General features: G+C 55.8%; 5 protein-coding genes across 5 annotated transcripts in view; 1 reads left to right on the top strand and 4 right to left on the bottom strand.

Annotated features, from left to right (window-relative positions):
* Positions 1-370, bottom strand: part of PTSG_12162 (uncharacterized protein) — a gene marked incomplete at both ends in the record, with an annotated part of 4,112 nt that extends 3,742 nt beyond the window's left edge. Inside the window, 2 exons of the mRNA XM_004994421.1 lie at positions 1-56; positions 311-370. The exon at positions 1-56 is cut by the window's left edge and continues 30 nt beyond it. Coding sequence (XP_004994478.1) covers positions 1-56; positions 311-370 — 116 coding nt within the window. The remainder of the gene's footprint in view (positions 57-310) is intronic.
* Positions 371-392: 22 nt separating this feature from the next.
* On the bottom strand, positions 393-1,448 carry PTSG_12161 (uncharacterized protein; the record flags this gene model as incomplete). The annotated part of the gene is made up of 3 exons (XM_004994420.1): positions 393-490; positions 771-907; positions 1,237-1,448. The coding sequence occupies 3 exons, from the start codon at positions 1,446-1,448 to the stop codon at positions 393-395; spliced, it is 447 nt and encodes a 148-aa protein (XP_004994477.1).
* Positions 1,449-1,498: 50 nt separating this feature from the next.
* PTSG_04388 (uncharacterized protein) lies at positions 1,499-6,184 on the top strand. The gene is made up of 13 exons (XM_004994419.1): positions 1,499-1,789; positions 2,083-2,200; positions 2,418-2,483; positions 2,713-2,842; positions 3,078-3,240; positions 3,584-3,643; positions 3,814-3,954; positions 4,223-4,315; positions 4,562-4,642; positions 4,841-4,928; positions 5,151-5,237; positions 5,521-5,636; positions 5,874-6,184. The coding sequence occupies exons 1-13, from the start codon at positions 1,673-1,675 to the stop codon at positions 6,012-6,014; spliced, it is 1,401 nt and encodes a 466-aa protein (XP_004994476.1). The 5' UTR covers positions 1,499-1,672; the 3' UTR covers positions 6,015-6,184.
* Positions 6,185-6,205: 21 nt separating this feature from the next.
* Positions 6,206-8,180, bottom strand: PTSG_04387 (uncharacterized protein). Its single transcript, XM_004994418.1, has 6 exons — positions 8,080-8,180; positions 7,573-7,912; positions 7,167-7,327; positions 6,917-7,004; positions 6,699-6,775; positions 6,206-6,442 (listed from the first exon to the last, which is right to left on the bottom strand). Exons 1-6 carry the CDS (start codon positions 8,152-8,154, stop codon positions 6,335-6,337), a joined length of 849 nt encoding a protein of 282 aa, XP_004994475.1. The 5' UTR covers positions 8,155-8,180; the 3' UTR covers positions 6,206-6,334.
* Positions 8,181-8,317: 137 nt separating this feature from the next.
* The window catches only part of PTSG_04386 (uncharacterized protein), a gene marked incomplete at its 3' end in the record, with an annotated part of 12,919 nt that continues 3,736 nt past the window's right edge, over positions 8,318-17,500 (bottom strand). The window contains exons 10-31 of the mRNA XM_004994417.1: positions 17,305-17,339; positions 17,071-17,142; positions 16,684-16,772; positions 16,369-16,497; positions 16,043-16,163; positions 15,722-15,844; positions 15,432-15,529; positions 15,126-15,206; positions 14,753-14,873; positions 14,322-14,433; positions 14,039-14,123; positions 13,545-13,747; positions 13,199-13,328; positions 12,840-12,964; positions 12,530-12,555; positions 12,118-12,240; positions 11,788-11,907; positions 11,352-11,473; positions 11,031-11,083; positions 10,715-10,820; positions 10,226-10,483; positions 8,318-9,936 (exon numbers count right to left, since the gene is read on the bottom strand). Of these exons, the coding sequence (XP_004994474.1) occupies positions 8,318-9,936; positions 10,226-10,483; positions 10,715-10,820; positions 11,031-11,083; positions 11,352-11,473; positions 11,788-11,907; positions 12,118-12,240; positions 12,530-12,555; positions 12,840-12,964; positions 13,199-13,328; positions 13,545-13,747; positions 14,039-14,123; positions 14,322-14,433; positions 14,753-14,873; positions 15,126-15,206; positions 15,432-15,529; positions 15,722-15,844; positions 16,043-16,163; positions 16,369-16,497; positions 16,684-16,772; positions 17,071-17,142; positions 17,305-17,339 (3,951 nt within the window). The remainder of the gene's footprint in view (positions 9,937-10,225; positions 10,484-10,714; positions 10,821-11,030; positions 11,084-11,351; positions 11,474-11,787; positions 11,908-12,117; positions 12,241-12,529; positions 12,556-12,839; positions 12,965-13,198; positions 13,329-13,544; positions 13,748-14,038; positions 14,124-14,321; positions 14,434-14,752; positions 14,874-15,125; positions 15,207-15,431; positions 15,530-15,721; positions 15,845-16,042; positions 16,164-16,368; positions 16,498-16,683; positions 16,773-17,070; positions 17,143-17,304; positions 17,340-17,500) is intronic.

The following is a 17,500-nucleotide window of genomic DNA, read 5'->3' as shown; positions in this document are numbered from 1 at the left end:
ATCATGGTGCTGAGCGTGAGCACCGTGCGGCTGCACAGTGCAGGCGTCGACGAGAACTGGACGACGAAGTGGGGGGGGGATCGGTGAGGAATGGGCGGATGTGCACGGGAATGAGAAGACGTTTGGAGCAGTGCCGATTGGGAAACACACACACACACACACACACACACACACACACACACACACACACACACACACACACACACACACACACACACACACATGCGCGCGCGAATCGACAAACCACATGTAAGACAACATGTACATTATGCATCACAACACATCACATCCGCGTTGGCGGCACACGCACCACGAGGATGGGTGCTGCGGTGAGAACGAGTTCCCAGAGAAGATGGATGTCCGGCAGCATCGGTTTGAGGCAGCAGAACAGATCAAGTGCACGCTGTTGCAGGCCGCTGTGTTTGCTGTGAATGAGGCCTTCGTGCGTGGTTCTTGAAGCGGAACGTGTACGACATGTCACCCACACAACCTGCACCAAATCAACACACGGGTCAGTAAGGGACACAAGGCGACGGTACCTGCTGTGCTGCTGCTGCAAGACGAGGCACACACCCACAACAACACCAACGACAAGCAACAGCCAGCTCATCTACACTCTGCTTGTCGTACAACTTGGACATTACACATACACACACATATACACACATACACATGCATACACACACACATACACACATATACACATACACATACACATACACATACACACATACACATACACAAACACACATACACACATACACACACACCGGAGTTGTTGTCTGGAAAGGCGAGCCCTTTGATGTTGTCTGTAATTGCCTTTGGGAACGTGTGTTGAGAAGGCAACATCTCCTCGATATCCTGCCCCGCCTCAAGATCAAACGTCACTGCGGCAATGCAAACCACCCTGCAGCGGTGTACGTGATTGATCATGTGAGAGTGCACGATGGCATGCTCGCCTGCGTACCTCAACAAAACCACAAAGGCGCGAGCTACCAGCAACAAAGCACACCCCATCCTTCCCTGCTTGGGCGTTGATTGGGTGTAGGAGTCCCAACTCTACAAATCCCCATACCACCACTCCACACCACCACTCCACATCACCACTCCACACCACAACAACAAACCACCACTCCACACCACCACTCCACACCACCACTCCACACCACCACTCCACACCACCACTCCACACCACAACAACAAACCACAACAACAAGCCACAACAACAAACCCCACCATTGGGAGAAGCGGTCCCAGTCGAGCTTCGAGTAAGCCGTGATGTCTCCAACTAGCGATCCGCTACCACTATCGTCAACGCCCATGCTCCTGCCCCTCCTTCCCTGGCCAGGGTGGTGGTGTGTGCTCCCCTTCATGCCCGCTGATCCGCGCACTGCTGTCACCTTCTTCTCGTTGTTTGTGGTGGTTGTGGTGCGCACCGCATCATCCATCCTGACCACCACCAAACAAACAACAAACAGCAAAATTGACTTTGGAGAACCCCGTCAAAGGCAAATTTGCCTTCAGGTCCACGCAACACCAAAACACCTCCAAGAAACGAGAGGAAAGAAGGAGTGGTGCAAGCCAATGTAGCACTTTCCTCACTCACCACCACGCACCACACTCAGAGAGGCTTGGCTTGCAGTGGGAACCACGCTCAAAGCAAAGGACAAGGATGCTTCGCGCTGCCGTGATTGTTGGCGTGGTGGCCGTGCTGGCCTCCGTGTCAAGTGCTGCACCCGTTCTGGAGGGAAGGATGACGGATTCGTCCTCGTTTGATCCTCCAACACAGGCAAGCAATGACCCTCCACAGCAGGCAAGCCGCCTTGTTGTGTGTCTGTGTGTGTGTCTGCATGCGTCTGTGTCTGTGTCTGTGTGTGTGTGTGTCTGCACCTGTCTGCGTGTCTGTGTGTGTGTCTGTGTATGTGTGTGTGTGTCTGCACCTGTCTGCGTGTCTGTGTGTGTGCGTGTCTCGCTGCCTTCATCTCTTCCCTGCTCCATGTTTTTATCTCTTTCCTGTCTCCCTGAAGCACACACGCCCCTCACTCTCACTGACTGCGTTGGCCCCACGTTCACGCTGTACAGGTCCACCTTGCGCTGGGCGACACTGCTGGCGCTTCCATGGTCGTGTCTTGGATCACCACCAATGCATCCGCTGGTCACGTGTACTACGGAACATCCAAGGACAAGCTCAACACCCGAGGTGCGCAGAAGCCTGTGTATTCGCTCGTGACTTGTGCTTTTCTTGGGGGCATTGAGCGCTCAACAACGCTCTACTGTGACGTGTGCTGAACAACACTGCTCCTGTGCGCTCTGTTGTCCAATTGATCCTCACAACACGTCTTCCCTGCTTCCCCTTCATACCTTTCCTTTTGGTTCTCCCTCTCCCCTCCTCAACGCTTGCCACCCCTCTAAACCAGTGGAGCAACTCGCTGATGCCGAGCGTTACACGTTCCAGAGCACATACGGCGAGCACTACGTCTCTGGTGCGTTTTGCGTTGAACCACATGTGTGTGTGTGTGTGTCTGTGTGGTGTGTGCGTGTCTGTCTGCCTGTGTCTGTCTGCCTGTGTGTCTATGTGAGTGTCGATTTGTCGGTGTCTTGTTCCCTCTGCTCATATCCCTCTTCTCACTCCCTTTCCCCCCCCCCAACGCATGTGCGTGCGATTCCTCACTTGCTCGGTGCCCGCGCACCCCCCCCCCTTGCTTACACCAGGTCTCATTCACCACGCCAAGATCCCGAACCTGGCGCCCCTCACCAAGTACTACTACCGCTGCGGCGCTGACGGCTTTGGCTACTCCGACGTCTTCTCCTTCACAACTCCCCCCGTCGTCGGCACCAGCAAGTGCGTGCGCAGCTGGCATGGCCGTCTTTGCGTGGCAATGGTGTTGTTGCGGGTGGTTGTGGCGGCGGTGGCGGTGGCTTGTTTGAATGCTTTGTTTTTGGGGTGTGTGCTTTGCTGTTTCATGTTGTGTTGGCGGCTTCCAATACGGTTGTATCCGTCTGATGCTCACTCCTCCCTCTCTTGTCGGCCACACATACACGAATACACACACACGCACATCCACACGCGCGCGCAGGTTCATCTTCAGCGTGATTGGCGATCTTGGGCAGACGGCCAACTCGTCGTCGACTATCGAGCACATCAAGTCCGACCCGACCACCAACCTCACCGTCATTGTGGGCGACCTCTCGTACGCTGACTCTGCCGAGCGCACCACCCCCACGCGCAACTGCACCCAGGTCCGTTGTGGTTGGTGTGTGTGTGTGCGTGTGTGTGTGTCTGTGTGTCTGTGTGTGTGTGTGTATTAGTATGTGTATTAGTGCGTGTTTGTGTTGTGTTTTTGGGTCTGTCAGTCAGTCCATGTGCTACTCTGTAGGTTTGTTTCATCGTGTGTGTGTGTGTGTGTGTGTGTGTGTGTGTGTGTGTGTGTGTGTGTGTGTGTGTGTGTGTGTGTGTGTGTGTGTGTGTGTGTGTGTGTGTGTGTGTGTGTGTGTGTGTGTGTGTGTGTGTGTTGCGACGGTGCGCCACCTCACCCAGCACCTTCTCTTCCCCCCCCCCCTGTTCACTGCCACCACCCGACAGCGCCGGTGGGACAGCTGGGGCGAGCTCGTCGAGCACGTGTTTGCCAACCAGCCGCTCATGGTACGCCGCCTTGCAACAACCGCATGCCCACACGCTCCCACCCCAGCGTCGTCTTGCACAGCCATGCACAGTCGCGTCCCGTCATGCTACAACGACAACACCAAGCCCACAACACCGCCTCCTCCAAACGCCAACTCACCCTTCATGCACCACATCCATCCATGCACCAGACGCTGCCCGGCAACCACGAGATTGAGCAGGAGGGTCCACCGCCGGCGACGCAGGAGAAGTTCCTTGCGTACCAGAAGCGCTTCCGTATGCCCTGGAAGGAGTCTGGCGCCACAAACGGCAACCTCTACTACTCGTTCGAGGTGTGGTTGCTTGGCTGGTTGGTTGGTTGTTTTGTTTTGTGTGTGTGTGTGTGTGTGTGTGTGTGTGTGTGTGTGTGTGTGTGTGTGTGTGTGTGTGTGTGTGTGTGTGTGTGTGTTTGTTTGCACGTATGGACATCTATCTTTCATTTGTTACGGTCGCTTGTGACATATCAAGCGCACGCTCAAATGACCAACACCAACCCCTTCCCCCCCCCCATTCCACTCCATCCCACGCCGTGCCCATCATGCCGCCGTGCCCTTGCATCAGGTTGGCCCCGTGCACTTCATCATGCTCAACTCCTACATGGACTTTGACAAGGGCAGCCAGCAGTACGAATGGCTTCTCCAGGACCTCAAGAAGGTCCCGCTTTGCACACATGTAGTCCTGTGTGTGTATTTGTTCGTGTCTATCTGCATTTTGTGTTTGTGTGTGTGTGTGTGTGTGTGTGTGTGTGTTTGCTCGTGTCTATCTGTATTTTGTGTGTGTGTGTCCGTGTGTGCGTCCGTGTGCTGCCACACCTCTTTGTCTCTCCCCTCCCCCAATCCTCATCCCTCTTTTTGCGCCCCTCGTCATCACCCCCCAACCTCACTCCACACTGCTCTTCAGGTTGATCGCTCTGTGACGCCCTGGCTGTTTGCGTCCATGCACGCCCCCTGGTACAACTCCAACGTCTTCCACCACAACGAGGTACCCACGACTCGTGCCTTGCCTGGACGCGCACACGTGCACACGTTGCTTCATGCGCCTCTGTAGACGCACACATACACACTTACACACTCAATTACACACACACTCAATTACACACACACACACAATCACAATCAATCACACACACAATCACAATCAATCACACACACACGCGCGCGCGCGCCACCTTCGTGCCAGCCCGAGGAGACGGGCATGCGCGCTGCCATGGAGGACATTATGTTCAAGCACAACGTCGACGCCATCTTCTCCGGCCACGTCCACGCCTGTACGCGCTGCTAGCGCGTGTTTGTGCAGCATGTGTTTTTGTCTGTGTGTCAGTTCGTCTCTCTGTATGTCTCTCCGTCTGTGCCTATGTGCCTGTGTCCGTCTGTCCGTCTGTCCGTCTGTCCGTCTGTCTCTCTCTGTCTTGTGCACTGCTTGGCAGCCCTCCACAGCCTCCTCATCCATCTCCACCCACCCATCCTCGCCACCTTCATGTACTTGACAGATGAGCGCATGTTCCCCGTGTACAAGAACAAGACCAACCCCGAGGCGCCAACCTACCTCAACATTGGCGACGCCGGCAACCGCGAAGGTACCAGCATGGCAGCAAACACGAACAGCAGCAAGCTGGTGGCGATGGTGGCACTATGCACAAACGCTCCATCACAAACGCTCCATCACAAACGCTCACCACACAAACGCTCACCACACAAACGCTCACCACTTTCCATGTCCTCCACTGCCACCCCGCCTTTCTTTTCTTCAACAAATGACCACTGCTCCACCTTGCTCACCTGCGCCATTCATGTTCACCTCACCACACCTCACCTCACCTCAACCCCCCCCCTCTCCCTCTCTCCTCCTCGGTGATGCAGGCCCCGCGTATCTGTACTTCCCGCAGCCCAAGTGGAGCGCCTACCGCGAGCCCGCATTTGGCCACGGCCGCGTGGAGATCTTCAACGCAACCCACGCCCACTGGACCTGGCACAAGGTGTGTGATGGGTGTGTCTGTGTTTGTCTGTCTGCGCACCCGTATGTGTGTATGTGTTTGTGTGTGTTTGTGTGTTTGTGTGTGTCTGTCTGTGTGCCTGTCTGTCTTGTCTGTCTGTGCTTCTGTCGCTACCTGTCCCCTGCCTCGATTGCAACCTCACGCATTCACCTTTCTCCCATTCACCTTTCTCCCACTCCTCTTCCCCTTCCCCCTCCCCCCTCCCTCGCAACACTCCAGAACCTGAACAGCGAGGCGACGGTGTCTGACGATGTGTGGCTTGTGCGTAACGCAGCCATCCCGTCCTCCCCATACAAGCACGGCCTCACACCGCTCTTTGGCCGCACCTTTGATGGCTTTGCCCCATACAAGTCCTTCTAAACCAGGCAACTTCGTTGCTTGCACCCTGATTCGCATGACTCGTGTGAATGTGTGTCTACTTGTTCATGCCTGCGTGTGTATGTGCGTGTGTGTCTGTGTGTGCGTGTGTCTGTGTGTGTCTGTGTGTGCCTTGTCAACTCCCACTCCAATACAGTGCCAACAAACAGCAAGACAACCAAATGGAGAAGAGGGTGCGGAAACCATATGGCTTCTGTCACGTTCGACGCGCATAATTTGTGTACACACACACACACACACATATGGGGGAGCTAACTGCTATGTAGGTGGCTTGCAAGTTCATGCTCTCATCACTCGTCAGCTCAGAGCAATTGGGATGTTCCTGCCACTTGCTCTGTCTGGCCATCATCCCTCAGGCGCTGCATCTCGCTCTCAATAATGCCAAGATCATGCGTGTAGTGATACGCAACCTGCAAGTGTGCGGTGTCCCGGGTTTGGTGGGAGAGGGGTGGTGTGAGGAAGGAAGTAGGCAATCTCATCAAATGCTGGAGTTCATGTCAAGTGCAACCCAGCCTCACACAGCCACACACACACACACACACACACACACACACACACACAGCCTCACACACACAGCCTCACACACACACGCAGCGCGCACACACACGCACGCACACATACACACACGCACGCACGCACGCACGCACGCACGCACGCAGCGCGCACCTGGGGTTCGGTGTAACGGTGCTGCGCGCCGACTGTACACGCATCGCGCATTGCCAGCCACAGCTTCCACGCTTCGGCTGCCATGTAGCAAACACCACCACCATTATATGTCAGGACAGTATCAGGAGCGAATATCGGAGAGTGAGTTGCGATGCTGTCAGGCGTGCATGTGGGTATGTTGCCGGTCAGTGGTGGGCTCAGGTGCAAGGTGGACGCACCGTCGTGTCGTTCTGATGCTGCGAGCGCAACTGCCTTGGCCTCGGTCATGGCTGTCTCCTCAGCGCTGGAGCACGGGTTCATGGGCGCCTGTGAGCGCGGTGGGACAGTGCATGACGTGGTCATGAGGTGGCTAACAACGTGTAGGCGCCGACACACACGCACATACACACATACACACATACACACATACACACACATATACAACACACGCACATACACAACACACGCACATACACAACACACGCACACCTCTTTGTCGTGTTGCCCTTGAAGCGGCGGTGCATCCAAGACAACAACAACACGTAAGCTGATCCATGGGCCATACTCCGGGTGCACACACAAGTGACACGCCGGGTGCAAGTAGGCAAGGCCGCTCTCATGCGCGAGCCTTTGGAATGACAGCACGCGCCCTGACGTTCCACCGTCGCGTCACAACATCATCATAGGCACAGCGCGCTGGCTATCATGTCAGTGCGAATCACTGCTTATACACACACACACACACACAAACACACGCACACACATACACACACACACACACACACACACACACACACACACACACACACACACACACACACACAAACACACGCACACACACACACACACACACAAGCAAACATACACACACACACAAGCAAACATATACACTGACCTGGTGTCAAGTCATAGGAGAAGCGGAGCACTGGGTGGAGGCTGGAAGGAACACAGGACGCCACAGCTTCTCGCACAGCACGTGTGACGTAGGTGTTGATGGGGTTCGCTGGTATCGGGTGTGGTGACTGAGCCAGGGCGGAGATAAACGGGCTCCATATCGCCCGTGTGTTACCAATGAGCACTGCCAGCTGTCCTTCCTCCTTGCTGCCCTCCTTGTCCTTCAGCTCCTGTCCTTGTGAGTCCGTCCAGTCAAAGCCACTGCCATCGTGCGCTCCGCACGCGACTGGCAGTCGGATGTGCTCAGCCACTGCAGCATCATACCACCTGGTGTTGAAGGGCTGGCGGTGTGTAACTCGGCGTGAGCATGTCATCACATCACTGCAACGCACACATTTGCATCCTGGCACTGCACGCCCTCGCACGCCCTGCCTCCCCCAACGCGCCACACTCTCCGTGTGCACCGTCAACCCCTAACCCCTCTCCATCCTGCTTTGCGTGTGCTCACTTTGAACAGATCCAGGCCTGCGGTTGCCAGTCTCGCCCGCAACGCGCTCAGCACGGCAGCAGAGGTTGTCATCATGCATGCACTGTTGTTGTTGTTCACTGTGTGGATGGAAATGTAACTGAGATGACCCACCAACAGCAAGCACACAGAGAGAGGGAGAGAAGGAGGGACAGACAGACAGACAGACAGAGAAGCACACGCACAAGCAACAACACGTCCAGCACAAGCAACAACATCATCACATGGGCCCACAGCACGAGTCAAGGAAAGGAGGGTAGGGCGCGTTCCATAGCGAGTGAGCCACGCGCTCGCTCGACGACGGCTGCTTCACGGGGCGCACACGGTATTCGTTGGCAGCGTCCACAGCAACAGGCATGGTGAGTAGCCGACCAGAGGCTGTGGCGGCACTTGCGGCGACCAGCGTGATCTTGGACGAGGCAAGCCCCACAAGACCGCACGCGTTGGACAGGATGAGAGTGTCTGCTGCAATCTCCATCGTCATGCGGTACTGCTTCTCCGCACCTGCGTACTTGCGGAGGAGGTAGTTGGCGACAGACTGGCCTGGCCGCCCAACACCGCGCGTGTCGCTGTTGTTCAGCATGACAAAGCGCAAGTGGTCCCACCCCTTGACCGCCTTCTTGCGGATACGCTTGGCTGTCTTCTTGTCGTCCGTGGCCAGGAACGCCAGCACCTTTTCCTTCTCCTCCTCTTCCTCCTCCTCCGCCTTCTCCGCTGCCTGCTCCGCTGCCTTCTTCTCATGTTCTTGCTCCTGCGTCTCCTTCTGCTTGCTGCCATCACTGTCCTTGTCCTTGTCCTTGTCCTTGTCCTTGCCATATTCGCTGCCCTTATCACCACCGTCCGCCGTCTCCGACTGCGCGCTGCCTTGCTCGCTGCTGCCGTCCGCCTCAGCAGCGCTCGCCAACGGGTCACGCCATGGTGTCATGAGCCCGTGCCCAAGCAGCTCGCTGGCCATAAAGTCGGCTTGCTCCGTGTAGTGCTTGTCCTTGAATGGGCGTGCCTCGTTCTTGTCGCCTTTGCGGATCTGCACGCCAATGTAGCACGACGCCCGCTCGTCCTCGGGGGTGATGGCGCCGTGGTGCGGCTGAAGCAGAGGGATGTAGGGCAGCGGCTTCACGTGTTCCTGCACAAAGGAGACGAGGTCCTGATTGGGCCGCTGCATGAAGTAGAGAAGGACACCGAACCACCACGCGTGGCCGTGCTTCAGCAGGTGCTTTGGGGGCTTGCCTGCGCTGCGCGACGACATGGAGTTGCACGGCACGTCCGTGCGCTGGGCTCCCTTCGGCAAGCACGACGAGGTTGGCCGGTACACGCACTCGAGGCCGCGGTCGCCGCACAGCTCCGTGTCCGTGTACCCGCGGAAGCCGCCGGACACGACAAACACCTCGCCCTCCAGCAGCCGCGGCACAATGCGCGTGGCGAGCCGGCCGAGGCGCGTGGCGTAGCCGTCTCCATCGCCGTAGGGATGCTCCAGGGCGAAGATGGTGGACTTGGAGCAGTCGCACGAGAACTGGTGCTCGTGGAGCCACTGCAGCGCCTGCTGGAAGTGCCGCTGCGCACGCTCGCGGTAGAAGGACTGTGATGACAGCGCCTTGCGCGGCTTCACCACGCCTTTCTTCGGCACAGACCCAAGACACACCTCATCGTCCAGCATGCACGGCACGCGCGAGCGACGAACCGTGGCAGTGCAGCCCTCAGCAGGGCACGACCCCATCTCCTCAAAGGAGCCCTCGCTGCTGTGGCCCACGGCCACGCACGCAAGCACTGCCACTGCAGCCACACCAATCGCCCACCTCATCATCATCGTCAACACATCAGAGAGGGGAATGCGCTTTGCTGCTGATGTGGTAAAAGGAGGTGGAGGTGGAGACAGAGATGAAGGTGCGTTTACTGTCTGTGTGTTCTGTTGGGCGACGATTCAAGTGAGCATGCAAGACTTGAGCGAGCGAGCAGGGCAGCTTGCCAGCAGGGGTATGAGTGAGATAAAAGAAGAAAAGGAAGCTACTAGGGAGCTGGGTGTGCGCACGTCACGCGTCAGTGTTGTCAGTGCTGCTGCCGTTGGTGTTGCTGTCGTTGGTGTTGGGGATGTTGCTGCTATTGCTTGTGCCTGTGGTGGTGTCGCCGTCACCGTCATCGGGACGAAGTGACACGTGTGACACTTGCGACTCCCGTCGCTCCCTGCTGCCATCGTGGGCGCTTGCGCTCCCTTCCACCACAGCACCATCATGGTCGCTCGGCGTGCCCTCTGCTGGCTCCTGCTGCCACCCATCGCCGCCATCACCATGCTGGTCTTCCCCTCCCCTGTCGTCGGACACGTCAGCGCCATCAAGGACGTCGTCGCCCTGGCTCGCCAGAGCAGTGGCAGACCGCTTCTTCCCTTTCAACGCTGAGCAAGGCAGAGGGCGCAGGCCCACGAAGAGAGACAGACAGACAGACAGACAGACAGACAGACAGACAGACAGACAGACAGACAGAGAAATGGTGCATGGATGGTAGGGCATGGAAGCACGTGAATTGTTGTCGTTGGTGGTGGTGATTCTACAGGAAGCAAAGAGGAAGAATCACTGAGCGCAACACAGCGTCACCACGAGAACAACAGCATGTGACTGTGCCATACGTTTGTGTGTGCAGCGGGACATTTGCAGGCCCGGGTTTCGCGCGAGTGTCAGGGCCACAAACCAGCGGTTACGCGCCACCATGCTGCGGCGCTGGAGGGGCTGCTCCTGTGTGTGTGTTTGTGGGTGTGTGTGTGTGTGTGTGTTTGTGTGTGTGTGTGTGTGTGTGTGTGTGTGTGTGTGTGTGTGTGTGTGTGTGTGTGTGTGTGTGTGTGTGTGTGTGTGTGTGTGTGTGTGTGGGGGGGGGGTGTCAGTGGCATGTCGGGAGAAAACAAGTACAGGTCTAATACAGGATCGTACACGCTGTTCTGCTCCTACCACTAGAGGGAGCAGCTTGTCGTGCTCTGCCGTGTTCATGGCATAACTCAAGCCTACACGTGGTGTGTGTTTGTTCGTGACAAACGAGGGGTGGCGACAATAGCACAGCGGAGACCAGTGTTCGTGAGCGCGTAGCACGCAACCGCAACAGCAGTATGAACAAGGGGGGGGGGGGGTTCAATACCCAAGTACAACGCACCGCTCACCATACACAGCACACCTCACGCATCACGCACCACGCATCAAGCATCACTCGTACACATCACGCGTCACGCACAGCAGGCACGGCACGACCAATGCGACCGCGCGGCAAAATCCTACCGTCATCGTCATCGTCACCATCAGGGCTGAGGCTCACTGGCGCTGTCCAGGTGCACGAGTGTGCGAGTGGGGTGTTGTGGCGGCGGTCACCAGAGTAGTCTGTGCGGCCCTCAATCATCATCCTGGTACCGTGGTTGGCGGGGGGGGGACAGATCAAGTTGACAAAGGCATGCCGTGCATGAGTGAGTTGTAGGGGGAGGGGGCAGGTAATCGTGTGCAAGACGCATGCAAGCACGTCACAACACGACCATACACCAGTCACAATTTACAACACAAACACACACGCGTGCGTGTGTACGCAACAGACGCACATCCATTCCATACACACATACATATACACATATACGCATCCACAAGCACTTACACAAATTCACACCCACTCAAATCACAGACGAGCACGCACGAAATGTAAGAACACACCCATGCATACACGCACCTGACGAATGTGATCACGATCGGGTTGCTGTAGAACGCATCCACGAGCACAACGCCGACATACACAGTGTACGACGAGTCGTACGATTCATACCCTTGCGGCAGCGACGGAATATCAAGCCTGGTGGTGGTTGGTGCAGGTGTGAGCTGACAACCGCGATGAATGCTCGAGAACGAGGCGAAATCACATGAAACAAACGTCCACGTTGCCGAAAAAGGAAACATATTGCGACGTGCCGTGCAAGGCAAGATTGACACGCATCACGACGAGGACAACAACCACATCAGCCACTGCTGCAACGCATGCATGGCATATGTGCGTGTGTGACACCTTGAGGTGAAGAGAAGAGCAAGGACGGTGGTGAAGGCCCAGCGCTGCAGGAAAATGAACGCGCCCGCCACCGCGTTGAAGAGAAACGCGAAAAAGTCAAAGTTGAAGAACCAGTGCCGGCGCCTGCGAAGGGAAAAGGGGGATGAGCACGGGTGGGAAGCAGCATGTGGGGGGGGGTGCGTGTGCGTATGTGTGCGTATGAGTGCGTGTGAGGGTGAGTGAGGGTGAGTGAGAGACAGACAGAGAGAGTGTGTGTGGGTGAGTGTGTGTGTGTGTGTGTGTGTGTGTGAATGAGTTTGAAAGCCAAGGGAATCATTAGCAAGGTATTGTGCATGAACGCCCCGAGTCGACGCTATGTGTGAGTATGGTGGCGATGGAGGTGAAATACGGAATGGTCAGACGAAACACGCACCTAACAGCGACACTGCGACTGTCAATCTGCGTAAGCAAAGCAGAAGGGGAGCAAATATGCAGCACAGCGTGTGAACGTGTTCAATCATTGAATTGGTGCAAACATGCGTTCGAGATAAAATCAGCACGTACACGCGCGTGCTCAACGTCCATCACACGCACACACACGTACACAAACACACATACATACATGTACAAATACCACACACACACACACGCACGCACGCACGCACACACACACACACGCACGCACGCACGCACACACGTGCACACGTGCACACACACACACGTGCACACTCGATCATGCACACCAGGAAGAAGAGGTAGACGAGGAGCTTTTGCAGAAGAACAAACGCATATGCGAATGCAAACGACGCGAGCTGTCGGAGCCAAAAGTCGAGCAAAGACCGAGGCAGGATGTCGAGAATAGGCAACACTGACGGCAGTGGTTGCAGTGGTGGTGGTGGTGGGATGCATAAGACGTGATGAGAAGTGAGCGTGGTCGCATGTGCTGAGGGAATGTGCAAACACAAACGACAACAAAGCACATACAAGCACACGCGCACGCACACGCGCACGCATACAAGCGCGCACACACGCACACACGCATATACACACACACACTCTCTCATGCACATACAAACACACATGCGCACGCATGCACCCGCACCGATGGAGACGGCGATGATGGCGAGGATGATGAAGTAGACGGCATACAGGACGAGCCAGCCCATGTAGATGTGCGCAATCTGATACCCGAGATACTTGACCATGTTCGCAATGGCAGACGCAGGACTCGGCTGCACGCGCGGCGGCGGCGGGTTGCAGGTTGTGGTGTTGTGGGTGTGAGCGGAACAACAACGCGACGCACGCCCATGCCCGTTCGCAAGCGGGCAAACACACAACACAAACAAACAAAACACACAAGGCAGAGCACAACAAGCAAACAACACACACACAACGCACCACACACAACACACACAACGCACAACGCACAGTCGCCGCACTTGACGTACAAGAGTGTGTGGAAGGACACGCCTATCGCCCCTGGCGAGACCTTTAAGGCGGCGGCGGTGCCCAAGGAAGAGCGACAGCATGAAAAAGAGCTGAGTCAGCATGGTGATGAGTGCGGCGCCAACCAGCACCCAGTACACCACCGTCAGGATGGTCTCGTTTGTGCGGCAGCCCAGCCCGAACCGAAACGTCGCAGTCAGCGTTGCTGAGGAAAGGGGAATGTATGTAAAGAGGGTTGAGAGAAAGAGAAAGAGAAAGAGAGAGAGTGTGTGTGTGTGTGTGAGTGAGGGCGCGAGTGTGTGTGTGCGAGAGAGTGTGTGTGTGTGAGTGTGTGTGTGTGTGCGAGAGAGAGAGAGAGATACACTGTGCACTCCATGGGTATTTGCGACCCGCGCATGCAACCTCAACATTGCAAGACAACTCATGATCCCGCCAAGTTCACACGAACGCGCGCACACATCGTGTTCATGCTTGCAAGCAGAGGAGCGCTGCTCACCGCCGCTGGGGAAGAGGACGTAACCAGGGAGGGCGCGACAACGAAGATCGGGTCCTGTGTTGAGGATGTAGCGGGACACAGGCTCCTGCAGTGTTGGCAGTGACGCCAGTAGCAGTGGTTGTCGTGGTCGTGGGTGACGAGAACCACACGCATGTATGAACATTATCTTGCACTCATATGCAACACACACACGCACACGCACACGCACACGCACACGCACACGCACACACGCACACATGCACACGCACACATACATCACGCACGCACGCACGCACGCACGCACCACAAGCTGCGGGAAGACGAGAATGACGATGGTGGTGAGGAGAATACTCCAGCCAACGGACATGCATCCCACAGCCAGCAGCCGCGCGCTCAGCCGGAACGATTCCTTGAAGCTGAAGCGTGTAACGGGAAGAGGATGTTAGTTAGGGGCAAGGGGCCATGTGGAGTGTGGGAATGTGAGTGAGAGGGAGAAGGGTGTAGAAGGCGGGATGGATACAGAAAGAGGGAAGGAGGTGGTGAGCTTGGGAGAGTGGTAGGGGAGTGTGTTGTATGCACGGAGTGAACATGTAGATGATTTTGTGGCTGGGCGTCTCCATGCATTCCTCAAGTGTTTAGGAGTCCACAAGGCTGAATGACATGCGAGCAAATATGCACCCTTACTCATGGATGCACACACACACACACAACACACACAACACACAACACACGTACGTTTCAAGCACATTGCGCGGTGTGGCCTTTGCCTGCGTTTTGAACGATTGCCAGTAGGCGACAATTGCCTCGATCAAAATGCGATAGGATGACTTGTTTTCATCTTCGTGCTCAAGCTCCTCTGTAGTTGATAGTTGACACGTTGGCAACAGCAGAAGGAGGAGCGGAAAGTGAGCAAAAAGTGTGCGTGTGTGTGTGTGTGTGCGTACTGTGCGTGTGTGTGCGCGCGTGTGTGCGTGCGCGCGTCTCAACGCTAGAGCGGGAGAGAGAAACAATGCTAGTTTGGTGCCATAAACAAGGTGGTCGATTCGTATTCGAGGTAGCGACAGTGCAAGGCGTGTAGTGAATGTGTTCCCAACAGTTTTGTTCAAACCTTCATCAGGGGTGCGGGGGCGGAGCAAGTCGCGAACTTGCTCTTCGTAAAATGCGAGATGCTTCAGGCCGTCAGAGGTGCCTTCGTCATACAAACAAGCGTGCAAACACACAGTGGCGTAGATCGAAGGGATAAGCGCAACACACGCGCGCACACGCACACACACACACGCGCGCGCACACACACACGCACACACACACGCTCAAATCACAGCACAACAGCATTTCCTGCGAGACTTGCGAGCAGCGCAAACGAAGAGCAAACACGTGGTGTGAGGACACGGCAGCGTGACGTGACGTGACGCACCTTCCTTGCGACTTGGCTCGAGCCACGTCAACTGCCCGTCCACACGCGCTCGCACATCGCGAACGAGACGATAGGCAAAACCAATGATGACACCACACCTGCAATTACCGGTGTGATGTGTTGTGATGTGTTGGGATTGGATGGTGTGTGACAATGTGAGGGAAAAGAATTGCAACGTGCTCAACGGTGATTGGTGGGGGTTGTGTGTGTGTGTGTGCGTGTGTGTGGAGAAACACAGAATGCGCTGCCCAGGCGCCAACAACACGCACGTGTGTTTGCATTGAACTCACAGAACAATGGCCTGGAAGATGAAGACAGGGGTGATGAAATACACCACTGTGCCCAGGAAACACGACGCTACAACAATGGCATCATAGATCAAGATCATGCATCCAAATATGCCAATAATCGCCCTATGTGTGCATGTGTGAGGGGGGGGCTTGGTGTTAGACGCATGCGTGGACTCAGAGATATGTTGGATGAAATGATTGCAAGAGGGGTGGAATGATTCGAACAACAACTTAAACAACAACAACAACTTAAACAACAAGGAGTGCAGTTCTTGTCCGTTCTCGCACAGGAGCCATTCGAAGGCCGCAGCCAAAACTCACCCAAACCAGTAGAAACGACAGGTTGATGCAAGAAAGATTGGGTAAAACTGAAGGGAGCGCAGGAATGTTTCTCCAAGCGTCTTCATGGTTCCCACAAACGACGATGTGTCCGATGAAAAAGCTAAACAATTCGTCACATGTGTGCATGTGTAAGTTCTGCGTGCACGTGTGCGTGTGCTTGTGTGCTTGTGCATTAAATGCGGGTGAACTCTTGCCCCACAACACAGCTCACCACTTTGCGCCTTGAACTCATGCATTCACACACATACACGCATTCACGCACACGCACAGCGCAACTGATGGCTCGGTCGAGCACAACACCGCACCGAGCTGGAAGAAATTGTTGAAGAGAGAGGTCGCAAAGACGGTGAACAGAAGTGCAGACACGAGACGCTGGGATCTGCTCTCCAGGAAGTTGAACGGGTATGGCACGCCAATCAGGCCCCACAACAGGTCTGGCCGATGGAGGAGAAGGAGAAGATGAAAAAAGGGGGTTGAGGACGATGGCATGCACACACACACACACACACACACACACACACACACACACACACACACACACACACACACACACACACATACACACACACACTTCTTCTTCTTCTCTCTCCCGCGCCCTTCGTGCCATTTTCACGCCATACGTGTTTTGGTAAACAGGCGGCGCTCCAGCAGCACAAACGGAATGACGAAGATGAACTGAAACCCTTTGAAGTTCTCGCCAATCGTGTTCCTGGTTGACAAAGCACAATGATAGTGGTGATTGTAGTGGCCGTGTGGTCGCGGTGTGGTCGTATGGAAGATATTGGTGAGGGGGGGGGGGGGCATGTAAGGTGAGCGAGGCATGGTGGTGGTATGTGAAGGTGAAGACAGCCGAGCACAAAGCGACACAGGCTTTGTCTCTCCTCCTCCATTCTCTCTCTCCTCCTTCTGTGGCACGCAACCACGAACACACGCGCCTTTTCCCTCATGTGCGTGTGTATGCCACATCACAAGCGATGATGGCATGGCATGCTGTATGTCGACTTCACCTGATGCATGTCAGGTCGGGAGCAGTCTGCAGCGGCGGCCCAGAGCAGTTGGTCGCACCAGGACACGCGCACCTAACGATCATGTGTCGTGGTGGTGGTTGTGGTGGTGATGTATACGTGTATTGGATGGGTGCGTCAACCAAGCATCTTGTAAAAACGCACATGCACACACGCACACACATGCACATGCACACACGCATATGCACACACGGCCATGCGCACACACGCACATACACACACCATGCTGTGCCGTTCTTTGCTGCACGCACCTGTGGTTGATTTCGAACGTGTATGTGGTGAAAAGGCCGTTTGAAGTTGGCGGCGCAACAGGTTCCATGCGCGGCAGGCGGTTTGCGGTCGGATCGCACACAAAGTACGCACGCGTACGGGACCTGTGTGTGTGTGTGTGTGTGTGTGTGTGTGTGTGTGT

The sequence above is a fragment of the Salpingoeca rosetta genome (genome assembly GCF_000188695.1).
Source record: "Salpingoeca rosetta unplaced genomic scaffold supercont1.10, whole genome shotgun sequence".
Classification (NCBI taxonomy): Eukaryota; class Choanoflagellata; order Craspedida; family Salpingoecidae; genus Salpingoeca; species Salpingoeca rosetta.
The sequence above is the reverse complement of the archived record's forward strand: the minus strand, read 5'-3'. Positions and strand labels throughout refer to the sequence as shown.